The sequence below is a fragment of the Nyctereutes procyonoides genome, unplaced genomic scaffold (genome assembly GCF_905146905.1).
Source record: "Nyctereutes procyonoides isolate TBG_1078 unplaced genomic scaffold, NYPRO_anot_genome, whole genome shotgun sequence".
Taxonomy (NCBI): domain Eukaryota; kingdom Metazoa; phylum Chordata; class Mammalia; order Carnivora; family Canidae; genus Nyctereutes; species Nyctereutes procyonoides.
Window position 1 is genome coordinate 39,056,341 of NW_026575042.1, and position 13,410 is coordinate 39,069,750.

At 40.5% G+C, this 13,410-nt stretch overlaps 1 protein-coding gene across 2 annotated transcripts in view; it reads left to right on the top strand.

Annotated features, from left to right (window-relative positions):
- Window positions 1–3,597: 3,597 nt before the first annotated feature.
- Window positions 3,598–13,410, top strand: part of U2SURP (U2 snRNP associated SURP domain containing) — a 54,147-nt gene continuing 44,334 nt past the window's right edge. For both annotated transcript variants that reach the window (XM_055321745.1, XM_055321746.1), the window contains exon 1: window positions 3,598–3,793. In XM_055321745.1, the coding sequence (XP_055177720.1) occupies window positions 3,749–3,793 (45 nt within the window). In that variant the 5' untranslated portion in view covers window positions 3,598–3,748. The remainder of the gene's footprint in view (window positions 3,794–13,410) is intronic.

A 13,410-nucleotide genomic window follows, 5' to 3' on the forward strand; every position in this document is an offset into this window, starting at 1 on the left:
CCAACTATCCTTCATCACTGGCATATGCTAGAAATTCAGTAACTGCCAAATAAACAAATGGATGAGATTATGCTTTCACCAGCCTCTATCCTGAAGTCTAGAGAGCAGGGAGAGGCTGCTTAAGAAATTCTGTAGAATGAAAGCACCACCAAGTAGAAACAGTCCATTGGCGCACCACAGGAGACTTTGGCTTTGGGGCAATCCTTTGTAAGGTCTCTTTCATTGTGTGTATTGTTAAATGACACTTTTGTTTCAGCCTCTCCAATCCACCTTTTATCCCATTTCAAAAGAAATTTAACATTTGGGAGGTCCCTAAAAGCTTTGTGGGTCCTGAGCCTTTCTTTGTGCCTAATGGATAAGTGGTTCTCATTGGTGCTGGGGGACTGATTATTGAATATTATGTTCATCATCACTAGTAAGACTTAAATTGTACAGGAGAGGTAGAAAACTCAAATGCCTGCAAGCAGGCCAGGTGTGGGGCATTTGTCCTCTGGTGAACCAAGAGGTTGCTATGGCTCACCTCCACTGATTGTTGTTAGACTTTCCCTTTTTTTAAAAAAAATTATTTTTTCATGGTTTTATTTTTAAAATTTAAATCCAATTTGCCAACATACAGTATAACACCCAGTTCATCCCATCACGTGCCCTCCTTAGTGCTTTCCTATGTTTTCAAGGAACACTGGAAACCCTAAGTATAAAACCATAAAATCTACCAGTTTTAAAGTGCCAGCTGAAATTTCAAAGAACAAAAACCTCCTTGGGTGAAGCAAACAAAACACCTCTGTGGACTGCATCTGTCACGACTTGCAATCTCTGTTGAACATAGCTGCAGGGAAAGCCCTTTTAAACAGATGACAGGAACTAGAGAACCAACATTATTAGGAGGAGACAAAAGAGCCTGGTTTTAGTGGGATTGTAAAAAAGTAATACTAACTGTAGTAAATTGTACGATTTTCTTACTATTTAGGTGTAGTCCCTTGTCAATAGTAATTTTGAATCTAAACGTTTCAGATTCTGTAATATTCCATCTGTAAGATTCATGCCATGTCATCCTCCTTAATTTGTGGTTTGAGTAATAGGGCCAAGATTTTGTGACACATATGTGTTGAGGAAAACTTTGCTCATAATCATGATTGTGAGTTTTTAAAAGTGTATTTAGTTAGGCCTTAATAAAGACCTATGAATTCCTTCTTGTCAAGTCACATTTGTCTGGCTTCCTTTGGGACTTCACTGTATGAAAAAGAAGAGAAGGAAGAAGTCTGTGTTCCTTTATTTCTAACTCTTTAGGGGAAATCATTTGGCAAAAATTCTCTCTCTGAGAAGTAGAACTTTGGGGATTTGAATGAATAGCATGCATTTATTCACTTTATAGACACAATCAGCCTGCAGCACTGCTGGAACATGGCTAGGCACAGCCAGTCCCACTCTTTCCTTCATCTCAGCTGATGATTTCACTTTCTAACCCTAGATTGTAAACAATTAAGGTCTAGTTTGATGAGCATTTTGAGTGGGAACCTATTAGGTTCCTATGGAAACAGAAGCAGAGTCTCGATCTTAGGCTTGGTGGCAGGGAGGGAGGTCTGTAAGGCTTTCTGGAGGAAGGGACATCTTCAGGAAGAGCATGCAATTGATTATCTTTCAATTAGAGACCAGGATGAGGGTGGGAGAAGAAGCCTGGAATTGAAAAGGTGTGATAAAATCTGAGACTTGGAAATAAATTCAATTGGACTGGAGACTGCAGAGCATCATTCCACTTTAATTTCAAAGCCTAGCACTTGTCACTTTTTGATTCTGTCCTGTTTGCTTACTTGTTTGTTGTCTTGTTCTTCCCTCCCCATCTGCTCACGCAGAGCAGGAGCCCCATCTGCGGACTCCTCAGTGCCAGATCCACAAGACTGCTAACTTTTACTGAAGGCCTGCCATAGGTCAGATCCTGTGATAAGTGCTTCCCTCATGGTTTTCCCTCTTCCCCTCCCCAACACCAACCAGCAGACAAAATTTTACTTCTTCAGAGTTGGCTCAAATGCTCCCTTCTCTGTGAAACCTCCCCATCTCTTTACCCAATCCTTACTCTCAGAATTACTTTTAGAGTTCCCACGCTTTGATTTCTCCTTGGGGCATCAATCTAATCCTGCTGCTCCTTTCCTCCACTCTTTTAGCTTTGTCTCTGTAAACCTCTTAACACTTTGGACAGGATTTTATACACAAAACGGGGCTCAAAAATATTTTGGATAAATGAATTTGGGAGAGAAAGCGATGAATCCTTCTTCCCTTCCAGCAGTCCTGAGAGCAATCTTTTAAAACATGAAGTCTGACATGACAGCCCTACTTAACCTTGTTGAAGGCCACTTTTATCTCAGACTAGAATTCTAACTCCTCAGCACCCTGCTCATTCAGGGCCCTATGTGAACGCACTCCCACCCATCTCTCTAGCCATGACCCTCTCTATACCTTCTTGTAAAACTTGACTGCTTATGGTGACTGCACCATTACCGGCTGTTATGATTCCCGTCACCAGGCTTTTAGTTCAACTACTCCCTTTACCTGGAATGCCCTTTTCATTTTCCTTACCTGGCTCAGTTGAGGCAAGATCTTCTTAAGCAAGTCCCCCCCCCCCCCCTTTTTAAAGTAGTCTTCATGCCCAGTGTGGAGCCCATCTCCGGGGCCTGAACTCACAACTATAATATCAAGACCTATGCTGAAATCAAGAGTCGGAAGCGGCTTAACCCAGAGTCACCCAGGCACCCCAAGTGTTCCTTCTTTGAATACAGATCCTGTTAAGAACTTTAAAAAGGTAGTAGGTACAGAAAAGCTTACGGTGATCCCCTCCATTTGTGTGATTAAAAAAAATGCAAACAGGGCAGCTCGGATGGCTCAGAGCTTTAGCGCCAGCTTCAGCCCAGGGCGTGATCCTGGAGACCCAGGATCGAGTCCCGCATCGGGCTCCCTGCGTGGAGCCTGCTTCCCCCTCTGCCTGTGTTTCTGCCTCTCACGAATAAGTAAATAAAATCCTAAAAAAAAAAAAAAAGAAAACAATACTAAACCATGAAATGCAATTTTGAATGACACAGAGCTTACAAGTGCGCTGGATTTACAATACCGTCTACTTATGATTTTCTCTCATTCTCCGTCCCTGCAGGTACCCATTTTGCAGATCCCCGAACAGTCCATCGGAAACTCCACTGCTGGATTCTCAGGTTGGGTCAAACGCTCCTTTTTCTCCACTTTCCAGGCACCGTTCCATGCGAAAAGTAACGTAGAGCAAATGGCGAGTTCGCCTTTCGCGCGCTATGGGGTAAGCTCCGGGGCTGTCGCAAAACCCGTCTTGGGCCGCTGAGCGCGGGACCCCCCCCCCCCGCCCCCCGGACCCCAGCGCGTATCTTCTCTAAGGATCCTTTCCCTCCTCACCCAGGAAATTCAACTGGCTCGCGCCTATCAGGGGCTGGCGCCGGGAAACAAGTGAAACCTCAGCCGGTCCTGAAGGTCAGCACGAGGAGACGCTCCAAAAATCCCGGAACCACGTGAAAGGCGGAGCCCCGGGAACACCCCGGAAATCGCGCAAAGCGGTCTGGGCCGGGGAAATTGCTGACACCGGAAGTCACGTGGCACAGCTCCGCCCGCCTTCCCTATCTCGGCAGTCGACTCCTCAGTCCTGCAGGCGCCTCTGGCGGGCTCCGCCGAGATCCGCTCTCTCGGCGCTCGACTCGCCCGTGCTGCTGCGGCCGCCGAAGGAGGGGCGAAGCTCAAGATGGCGGACAAAACGCCAGGCGGATCTCAGAAGGCCAGTTCGAAGGTAATTTCCTAGAGGACTTCGTAAGTCAGTGAGTGTATAGCCGTCATCTGGAGCCTACGGACGCTTCTGGCCAGCCGGAGGAGCCTGGAATGGGGGTCGGCGCTCTGGCCGCGGCTGTAGGCCCCGCCGCCGACGCACTGTGGTGCGCAGGTTGAGAGGCCTGGTATCTCCCCTCAGTCCCAGGCTGGATTCGGCTCGAGACCCGCGGGCCCGGGCTGGGTGGCGTGAGTAGCTCGGCCTGCGTTTGGCATTGGAGCGAAATCAGGGATTTAGATTGAGGTTCGAAGCCGGGAAAACGCGCCCGTGTGTTCCTGTTTGTTGAGCCCTGAGGCCGCCGGACAGCGCCTGGGGAGAGGCGGGAATCGCCTCCCGGTGCTTGAGCGTTTGCCTCCCTTCCCTCAGTTCTACGGCTTTTTGGATCTCGCCACGCTTCCGGTCTCCCTCAGGTTCCCTCTTGCCCTCCGGGGAATAAGTAACAACAGCTCGGGCTGCACGTTGTGAGGGGAGGGCCGAGGGTGGAGGGGCGCGCGAGGTGTGGGAAGTGCAGAGGCGGGAGCGGCTCTCGCCTGCCAGCGCTGCGTCGCCAAGGTTAAAGCTGCGCCCCACACGTGGTCTTATCTCACTTACGAGGAAGTATCAAACGAGCCCTTCTTTTGAGGGTAGGTTTTCAAGGACTCGGGGTCCCCTGCACCACCAGGTTGTGTGTTCCACCCAAGCCCTTAGAAGCCGCTTAAGACCGACTGTTAAATTCATTTTTGAGGCCACAGGGAACCATGTGCAAGTACTGAGAAAACCATTGGGCTGTAGAAGTAGTTTAGCGGTAGGTTAGGTGGGTGGCCAGCATCAGGTCTTCTTCGTTGCCATCTTGGGCCGGTCCTTAAGTTCTTTTTTTTTTTTTCCTTTGAGTTTCTCATCTCCAAGACGATATGACAGGTAATAAATAGATCCTGCCCCGGGGTAGTTCTTAAGCTTTTTCGGTACTAGTGCAGGAAGTTGCATAACCGCTCAAGGCTCCAGGGGCTGTTACCATCTTGCAGAGCATGTATGATCCTAAATCGGTTATTAGGAAGTTAGGTTTACGGTGGACCGGGCGAGCCCTACCTCTAGTTTGCTGTGAGAAACAACCCATTTTATAAGAGCTTTGTCAGTTTCTGATCACACCCTTTATGCCATTTTGTGAATGGTGGTTCGGAATTAGTTTGTGATCAGTAATGTCTTTACCACACTCATCCTTTAATTTTGTGGAAACTATGGTAGAGGGTCAGTTTCGGCTGTTCTACGTCCCTGCTTTTTACTCCTTGTCAGTTTCTTCCCTTTGCAGCACTGCTTCCGCCGGCTTGGAGGGGCATAGTTGGGTACATCGCTCAGGCCACTTTCTCAAAGATATACAAAAACAGCCCTGCTTGCTGCTATTAGGGAACCGTTGCTAAAGCTACTGCACGCGTAATAGTTCGAGCATAAGCCGCGCAATTTTAGTTTCTTCTCAAGGTAATATTTTAAGTATCTCCTACTCGATGCCTTGGATACCTTGAAAACATTTTAATGTATATGTTCATCCTTCTAAAGTAGTACCTCTGGTGGTCCTGAATGTGTGGCTGTTCCTATAGGTAAATTGTTGGGTCTTCCAGTAATAAATCTTTTCGATTTGTGTATTGCTTTAGATTATCATCAGTTCATGCTATTAAGAACTGTATTATTTACAGTTCATGTCGTAAAAGGAATCAGAGTATCTCAGGACTCAGATGATACCAATGTGATACTCTCCATTAATGTGGAGGACTGCATGACGCAGTTAAAGATTATGGATTTTGATAACAAGCAAAAGACATTTGGATTTAAATCTTGATAAGCGTATTTGCGATATTAAGGCAAGTTGCTTAAACTCTTGAGCTTCACTTTTCTCGTTTGTAATATGGATGTAATCTCTGTTTTATAGAGTTGATGTAAGGATTAAGCGAATTAATGTCTATAAAGTACATAATAAATCTTAGTTCCTTTTTCCTCTCTCCTTTTTTTGTCCTTAGAGGAAATAAAAAGTGCTTACTTTTCAAAATGTTGGTTAAATTCTAATCTAAGGTTTAGTTAGAATCAAAGTCACTAACTATCATATAATGACTGCCCAGATTGCTGCTTTCTGTTTCTCATATAAAAGTCTAGAATTTATTGGAGTATTAGATCATTTTGGCAAATATTTGGAATTTCTAGCCTTTGATCTCTGGTTTGATTTTCCTTCTTCTTGGAGAGCAGATAAGTGACATTCTACAATACAGATGGAATGAACAGATTCTTCTGTTTCATGCTCTTTTTTGGTAGTTGAATTCCCATTAATATAGGTTGGGATGTTTGTTAATCATAGTTCTGCACATTGAGGAAAATATTACTTTAAAAACGTACCAGGGAATGTAATGTACAGCATGGTAACTATAGTTCATAATACCGTATTGCATATTTGAAAGTTGCTAAGAGATTTTGAAAGTTCTCATCACAAGAAAAAAACTTCTGCATGGTGACATGTTAATTAGGCTTATTGTGATTATTTTGTAATATGTACAGATACTAAGTCATTATGTTGTATACCTGAAACAATTTTTTTGTATGTCAATTGTACTTCACTAAAAATAAATTAAAAAACAAAATGTTCAATATGCAGAGTTTTTTTATTTACGATACTCACAGAGAGACAGAGAGAGAGGCAGAGACACAGGCAGATGGAGAAGCAGGCTCCATGCACCGGGAGCCCGACGTGGGATTCGATCCTGGGTCTCCAGGATCGCGCCCTGGGCCAAAGGCAGGCGCTAAACCGCTGCGCCACCCAGGGATCCCAATATGCAGAGTTTTTTAAATTGACGATGGCAAAATTATTTGATGTGCTTTAATAATAATTATTTTCTATGCATTTATTTCTGTTTATCACCAGACAGAAATACTGCTTTAGAGGAAAGGGTTGTTAGTATCATGTTGTAGCTTTGATTTTGGGAAAAGAGATAATAACTGTTCCCTTAGAAAGTTGTTAAACATAATTGCTTAGAATTTAATTTATAAAGATTAATATTTTGATTTTAAGAATTTTATTTGCTTGCACAGCAAAATGAAGATATGAAGAGAATGTGATATTTTCTTTACTTCTGCATGTCCTGTGTGGGTTATACTGCTAATATAATGGAATTATGTGCCCTGGTTTGTTTGTTTTTTTTTTTTTGTTTTTTGTTTTTTTTTTAGATTTTTATTTATTCATTCATGAGAGGCAGAGGAAAAGCAGGCTCCATGCAGGGAACCCGATGCAGGACTCGATTTGGGGCCTCAGGATCAGGCCCTGAGCCAAGGCAGATGCTCAGCCGCTGAGCCCCCTGGGCGCCCCAATACGTGCCCTGTTATTTCCGTCTTTGACAGCGTTTCTTTTTTGCCATATTGTCAAAAACTGGGTTAGGTAAATTTACAAGCAGGTAGAAGAGAGTGCTGGCTTCTTTGGACAGTTAGTGCTAAATTGGTTAGGGAACCGTTTTAATTCCTGATTAACAAAAACATTTCACTTTTAAGAAATAAGTAAAATGAAGATACATTCAAGGCTTGTGATCCTTAGGTATTTATTACTGCTTGTGTACACTCTTTTGTTGGTACCTGAAAATATGTAACATTTAAATAAACACAAATCTTGAAAATTAGGTTCTTCATGGTTTCCAGTTTTGAGTGAAAATTTGTTATGGTGTGACTGTAACCTTATCTTAAAATATAAGGTGGATAGTTTTATGGGTGAAAAGTTGTCTTTTTGGATGGAGAGTGGAATTACAACTTCTGTTGATTGATACTCTTAGAAATTTGAGTATTTGTAGCCCTGTTCCTTGAATATGACTTGATGTTTTTAAAAATTTCCTATCTTGTTGGATTGGTTTTCTGAAAGCGCAGTTTTCATTTTTTTTTTTTTTTTTAATTTTTATTCCTGAAGGTTTATTCTTTCTGGAAGGTAAACCTATGGAAGATTCTCATTTGCCTTTGTGGCATATGAAAGAGGGGGTTCATTTGGTGTGCAAGTTGAAGACTCCTGCTTCTCTACCACTTTTTTATAAAGAGCATCATTTTTAACTTAATTTTTAAAAAAGATTTTATTTATTTATTCATGAGAGACATAGAGAGAGGCAGAGACACACAGGCAGAGGGAGAAGCAGGCTGCATGCAGGGAGCCCGACATGGGACTTGATCCCCGGTATCCAGGATCTCGCCCTGGGCTGAAGGCGGCACTAAACCGCTGAGCCCCCCGGGCTGCCCTCATTTTTCTTTTTTTTAAATAAAAATAAAAACTTGGCTACAGGATATTAAACTTGAAAATATTACTATTAGAAATAACTTGCCTCAAAAAAAAAAGAAAGAAATAACTTGCCTCTTTTACTATTAAGTAGTTTTAATATTTTATTGCAGACCAGCCATGTGTTATTTTGCTGAAATAACTTCAAAAAGCAAGATGCATTTGCCAGTAGCACTCGAAGCTATACAGTACTGTTAGCTGTGCCTTCCTTTCAGGGGTTAAATTTTTTAACTTTCCTCAGTTTAGATTGACTACAGGCCATTCAAAATGTACTTAGAACTTTTTGTGTATTGGTAGTGTTTTAAATGTAATTTTAAAGATCATTTCAGGTTTTTAATTTCACTTTATCTTAACATTGTACACATCTTAGTGATTTATAAAGTTGTTTTGAGAGGTGGCTCTTGGTTTGCCTTGGAGAGTAGTATTAAGGTAGGTAGCTGCTACTTGTTAGTGAGTGGACAGCAAAGTATCTAGACAGTGGAGCGTAACTTAGTTTTGTTGGGTAGGTACTTACTCCAGTAGGTTAAGCCAACAGGTATATTGGGTCTTTGTTACTTGGCAGGTCTTGTGCTTGACTTTGAGGAAGAAAACATTGAATAAGACTATACAAACTGGGGAGTATGCTGTCTAGTGGAAGAAAATCCACACGTAATAGTACAGAGTAGAGGTATCTAAAAGTTTAGAGAGAAGTGACAGCTGTTTAATAGAGGATGGGAAGGAGAAGGCTTCAAGAATAGAGAAATTTGATTGAGTTCTTCTAAACAATGAGCAGAGGTTTGAAGGGAGGAGAGAGGGATATAAAAAGAAATGGGTGAGGTAAAGAAAAATAAATCTGGGAAATGGGTTGGTAAATGATCTCGTGTATTAGCCAGTGCATAGGGCGCTTGCATAGGGAATAAAAGTTGCTGAAATGGAAAGGTAAGTTTGGGATAAATTGTGGAGATTTTGAATGCTACAGAGTAAAATTAGAGAGCCATGGAAAATTTGAGGCAGCAAAGTCCTTTTTTTTTTTTTTTTTAAATGATTTTATTTATTTATTCATGAGAGAGGCAGAGACACAGGCAGAGGGAGAAGCAGGCTCCATGCAGGGAGCCTGATGTGGGACTCGATCCTGGATCTGCAGAATCAGGCCCTGGACTGAAGGTGGCGCTAAACCGCTGAGCCACCTGGGCTGCCCAGCAAAGTCCTTTAGGAAAGAATTCTTGGAACATACTTTAAAAGGATTTGGGAGTGAGGAGGATCAGTTTGAAGTTTGTTGCAGTGCTCCTGATAAATATTGAGGATTGTTTCAGAAATCTCACCTCAGATCTTCTCTGAGAAGCTTTTCCTAACATCTTCCCTACCCCCATTAAGTTTTGCCTGCTACCTCTGCTCTTAGTGGCCATTGTTTTACTTTACTTGTTTAAAAAATACTTATATTGACTTTATTTATAAACAGTTATAGCTAGAAACAGTCTAATGTTTATTGACAGGGAGAAAGAAAAACAAACAATGGAATACTTAGAAAATGGTGTGCAGTGAAAATTACTGAGCAGTACAAAATAGTGAACTCGTAAAACTCAACAAGAATGAAACTTGAAGCATAGTGATTTAATGATTGAGCAATAGAAGCCAGACTCAAAAGAGTAAATAATGTATAGTTCCATTCATACAAAGTCCGAGAACCAGCAAAACTAATGTATAGAGAGAGAAGTAAGAAAATGGTTGCCTAGAGAGAATGGAAGAAGAGAATCAATTGGAAAGAGGCAGGAGGGGACTTTCTGGGGGTAATGAAAATGTTCTATTTCTTGTTTTGGATGGTAGTTACACTAGTGTACACAACTTCCAAAACTCCTGAAACTGAACGCCAAGATCTGTGCATTGTATTGTATGTTAATAATGCTATAATAAAAAATGAAAATGAAGATCACAGGATTTTATTTATTGCTTTTTTGACTCAATATTACATTGTGAGTGTTTTCTTGTGTCCTCCAGTACTTTTTGAAATAATGTTTTGATGGCTACTTATTGTTTCATTATATAAATATATTAAAATTGAATTTATAATTATTAAGATTAATCCCAAATTTTATAAAAAGCACTGATGAATTTTCTTTTATCTCTTAGTATCTTGTTTTGTGTCCATTTGTGATTATGGGAACATTATATTTAAGCTTTTATATCAGGGAAATCTGGTGTTAGCAATGAGGATTAAGGGTCTTTCATCATTAGATGTTTCCTGCTGTACCTCCTTCCCTCCCTTCCTCCCTTCCTCCCATCTTTCCTTCCTCTCCCTTTCTCCTCTCTCTCCTTCTTTCTTTCTCTTTTTTCTTTCTCCTTCCTCCCTACTTCCTGCCTACTGTATCTTACCCAGCTTTTTATTTGGAAAAAATTCAGTTCCACAGAAAAATCACATGAAAGCAGAGTATAATGAATACCTTGTATATCCTTCACCTAGGTTCCCCGGTTCTTAACGACTCTTTCTTTTATTAGCTTCTAAAGGCAGGGGGTATGTCTTATTTTACTAATATAAGGCATAGTACCAGTAAGTGGTTGAATTAAGGGAAGATCTGGACCACAATTGTGCCTTTAGAAGAGCTGTATTAGGGGCCTGATGAACAGAATTTGACTCACGTGATTGTGAGGGGATAAAGGGAGTCCAGGATGATCCTCTGTTATAATTGTTGCTGGCTAACACTGAGTAGTTACTGTGTGCTAGACACTGTTTTAAGTGCTTTAGTTTTTGTCCTTCACAACAATCCTATGAGGCAGGGTGCTATTCAGCTTTATAAATGGAACCAAGGTTACAAAACTGGTAAGTGCTAAAAACCAGGAAGTCTAATTCCAGAATCTGTCCTCTTAAAAACATTTTACCCCTTCCATATTATGAGTGACTGAGAGATATAATCCAGTATCAGAAATAAGATCAATAGGAGAAGCTAGTTTGGAAGGAATTTTAAATATATTGAGTTTGAGGAGCTAGGAGACATTTGGGTGAAGATGTCCAGGAGTTAGATGTCCAGGAGGTAGTTTGACAACAGATTGGAACCCAGGAGAGGGACTAAGGTTGAAAATAAAGAATTAGACGTCATCTCAGTACAATAAAGATTTGATATGCTTCCTATAGGAAAGTGTTAAACTTGTGGAGATATAAGTGATGCTTTAGAGTATAAGAGGAAAAAAAGACATTTTAGGAGTCAGTAATGGGAATGGAAAGCTGATGATGGAGAATGGCGGTTTTGGAGGAATGTACTTATGGCTAGGTTGCTAATTAGAAAAAAAATTTTACTATCAGCCACCAACATACAGGGCCGTTAATAGTGTAGTTGGCTTTACCTTTCCTTAGCAATCACGAGAATGATCCATTTTTCTTTTGGATTCTTTTGCCATGCTTCACCACATCTGCATTATCTGCTTTCTCTGTCCTGAGGTAGCTTTCTCATATGTCTGCTGCCTTATTGCTTTCAGTTTTCCTTATTCTGCTCATTCATTTCTTGCTTTTGGGTCTTTTTATGTGGATGAAAAATTGTGCGCTAGACTTCAGAAGATCTGTAAGCATCATTAATATGTTGTTCTTCAATTAAAACATATATAAACCAAACCAAGGTAAATAATATAGTCAGTTCTAGGTTCGGGAGAGGGAGAGACTCAGCTTCTGAAGTAGCACTACATTTACTGTTTATTTGGACCGCTAGCTTTAAAAGTTGATTATTTTGAAAATTTTATTAACTATTTGCATCTAACTCTTAAACCTAAAGAAGTTCCATTCTGAATGCTGTGCAGTTATAGCTGCATATGAGTGGAAATGTCTGGTTTGCGGTAAATGTGACCATGCCATCTTAGGTTAATTGAAATCAGCTGATGCCTCTTCCTAAGCCATGTTGTTATTTTTAAATCTTAGAAATGGTGCTTTGGATGTGGTAGCATAGAAGATTAAAGAAAGAAAGGCTAGCACTACTTAGCTGCTCTTGCATGCTTATTCTTCTGGGAGAACTTTAGAATTATTTTTGGCAACCCTTATGCCCCTTGCAAAGATTTTCCTTTCGGTATCAAGTTGTTGAATGAAATTGCATTAAGTGTGTAAATAAGTTTGGGTATAATTGACATTGTCTTAATAATGGGTTTTCCCATCCAGGAATATGATGAATCTTTTCAAGGTGACTTGAATAACTGAATCCTTCTATATAGTTGGTCTTTTCTTCACTCAGGTTGTATACATTTCTTTTGCTGGTTTCTAGGTGTTTTACACTTTTGGGGACTCTTGTAATTAGGATATTATTTTTGTTGCCTAGCAGGTTGATACTAGTATATTGGCAAGCAGTTGATTTTTTTCTCATCTGTTAGCATCTTGACTGATTTTTTTTTTTCTTTTCTGAGAATAGTTACTCTTGGATTTTGCAAATGGACACATTGCAAACTGCATTTCAAAGTGTGTTTCAGAGAATTAAATTTATTAAAAATTTCTTCTATACCGTCTTGCCTTTTAAGAAACATTAGATGGGAGAAGAAAGTAAGGAAGGACACAATTAAAGTCGGAGATAAATGGATAGAAAAGACAGTGATGGAAGATATCTCAGTGCTTGGTTGTCTTGGGCTTATTTTGCTTAGGGCCCAGCACAGTAGAGTTCAGAGGAACAAATCGATTCAGTTGTGAAAATCTGACCAGATGTTATTACCTTAAGTTTAGAGAAGGTAAGTAAAGCAATACCATGTAGACTTACATGGGTTTTACTGTATTTGCACTTTCATATGTCATACAAATCTTCAATTTTCTCTTAAAAATTAATATAATGCCTTGTGCATTTTTTTGAAATCTAAAACTCGGTACTAGGGTCTGATATTTGTGGTGTCAAGATTCTTGGTTTCACTTTTAACATTTGGCTATACATAAAAATAAGTAAAATCTCACTACCCAGTACCTTGCAAAATAAAAACTGTGACTGAGTTAAATTCTGGGATTCCAAGTAAAAATGTCAGACAGATACCACATGTTATTTAGTTAATGGTCTTACAACTTGGCTTCTTTGTATAGTGAAAAAAAAACTGGATGTCATATGTAATTTGATCTGTAGATCAATTAAGAAAAAATAAGATGCAATTTTAACAGTTGACATTGCTGCAATGTGCCATTATTTGAAGACTAATCTCTTTCAGTGCAACAGTCAGCAGTAGTGGCATGCTGAATTAGAAGCAGCCCCCTAAAACAAGTTGTAAATTGTGGCCAGCTGTGGATTTGATAACAGGGTTTTCTTTCTTTCTTTTTTTTTTTTTTAATATTTAATTAATTAACTTGACAGAGCACAAGTAGGCAGAGTGGCAGAGCACCTGATGCAGAGCT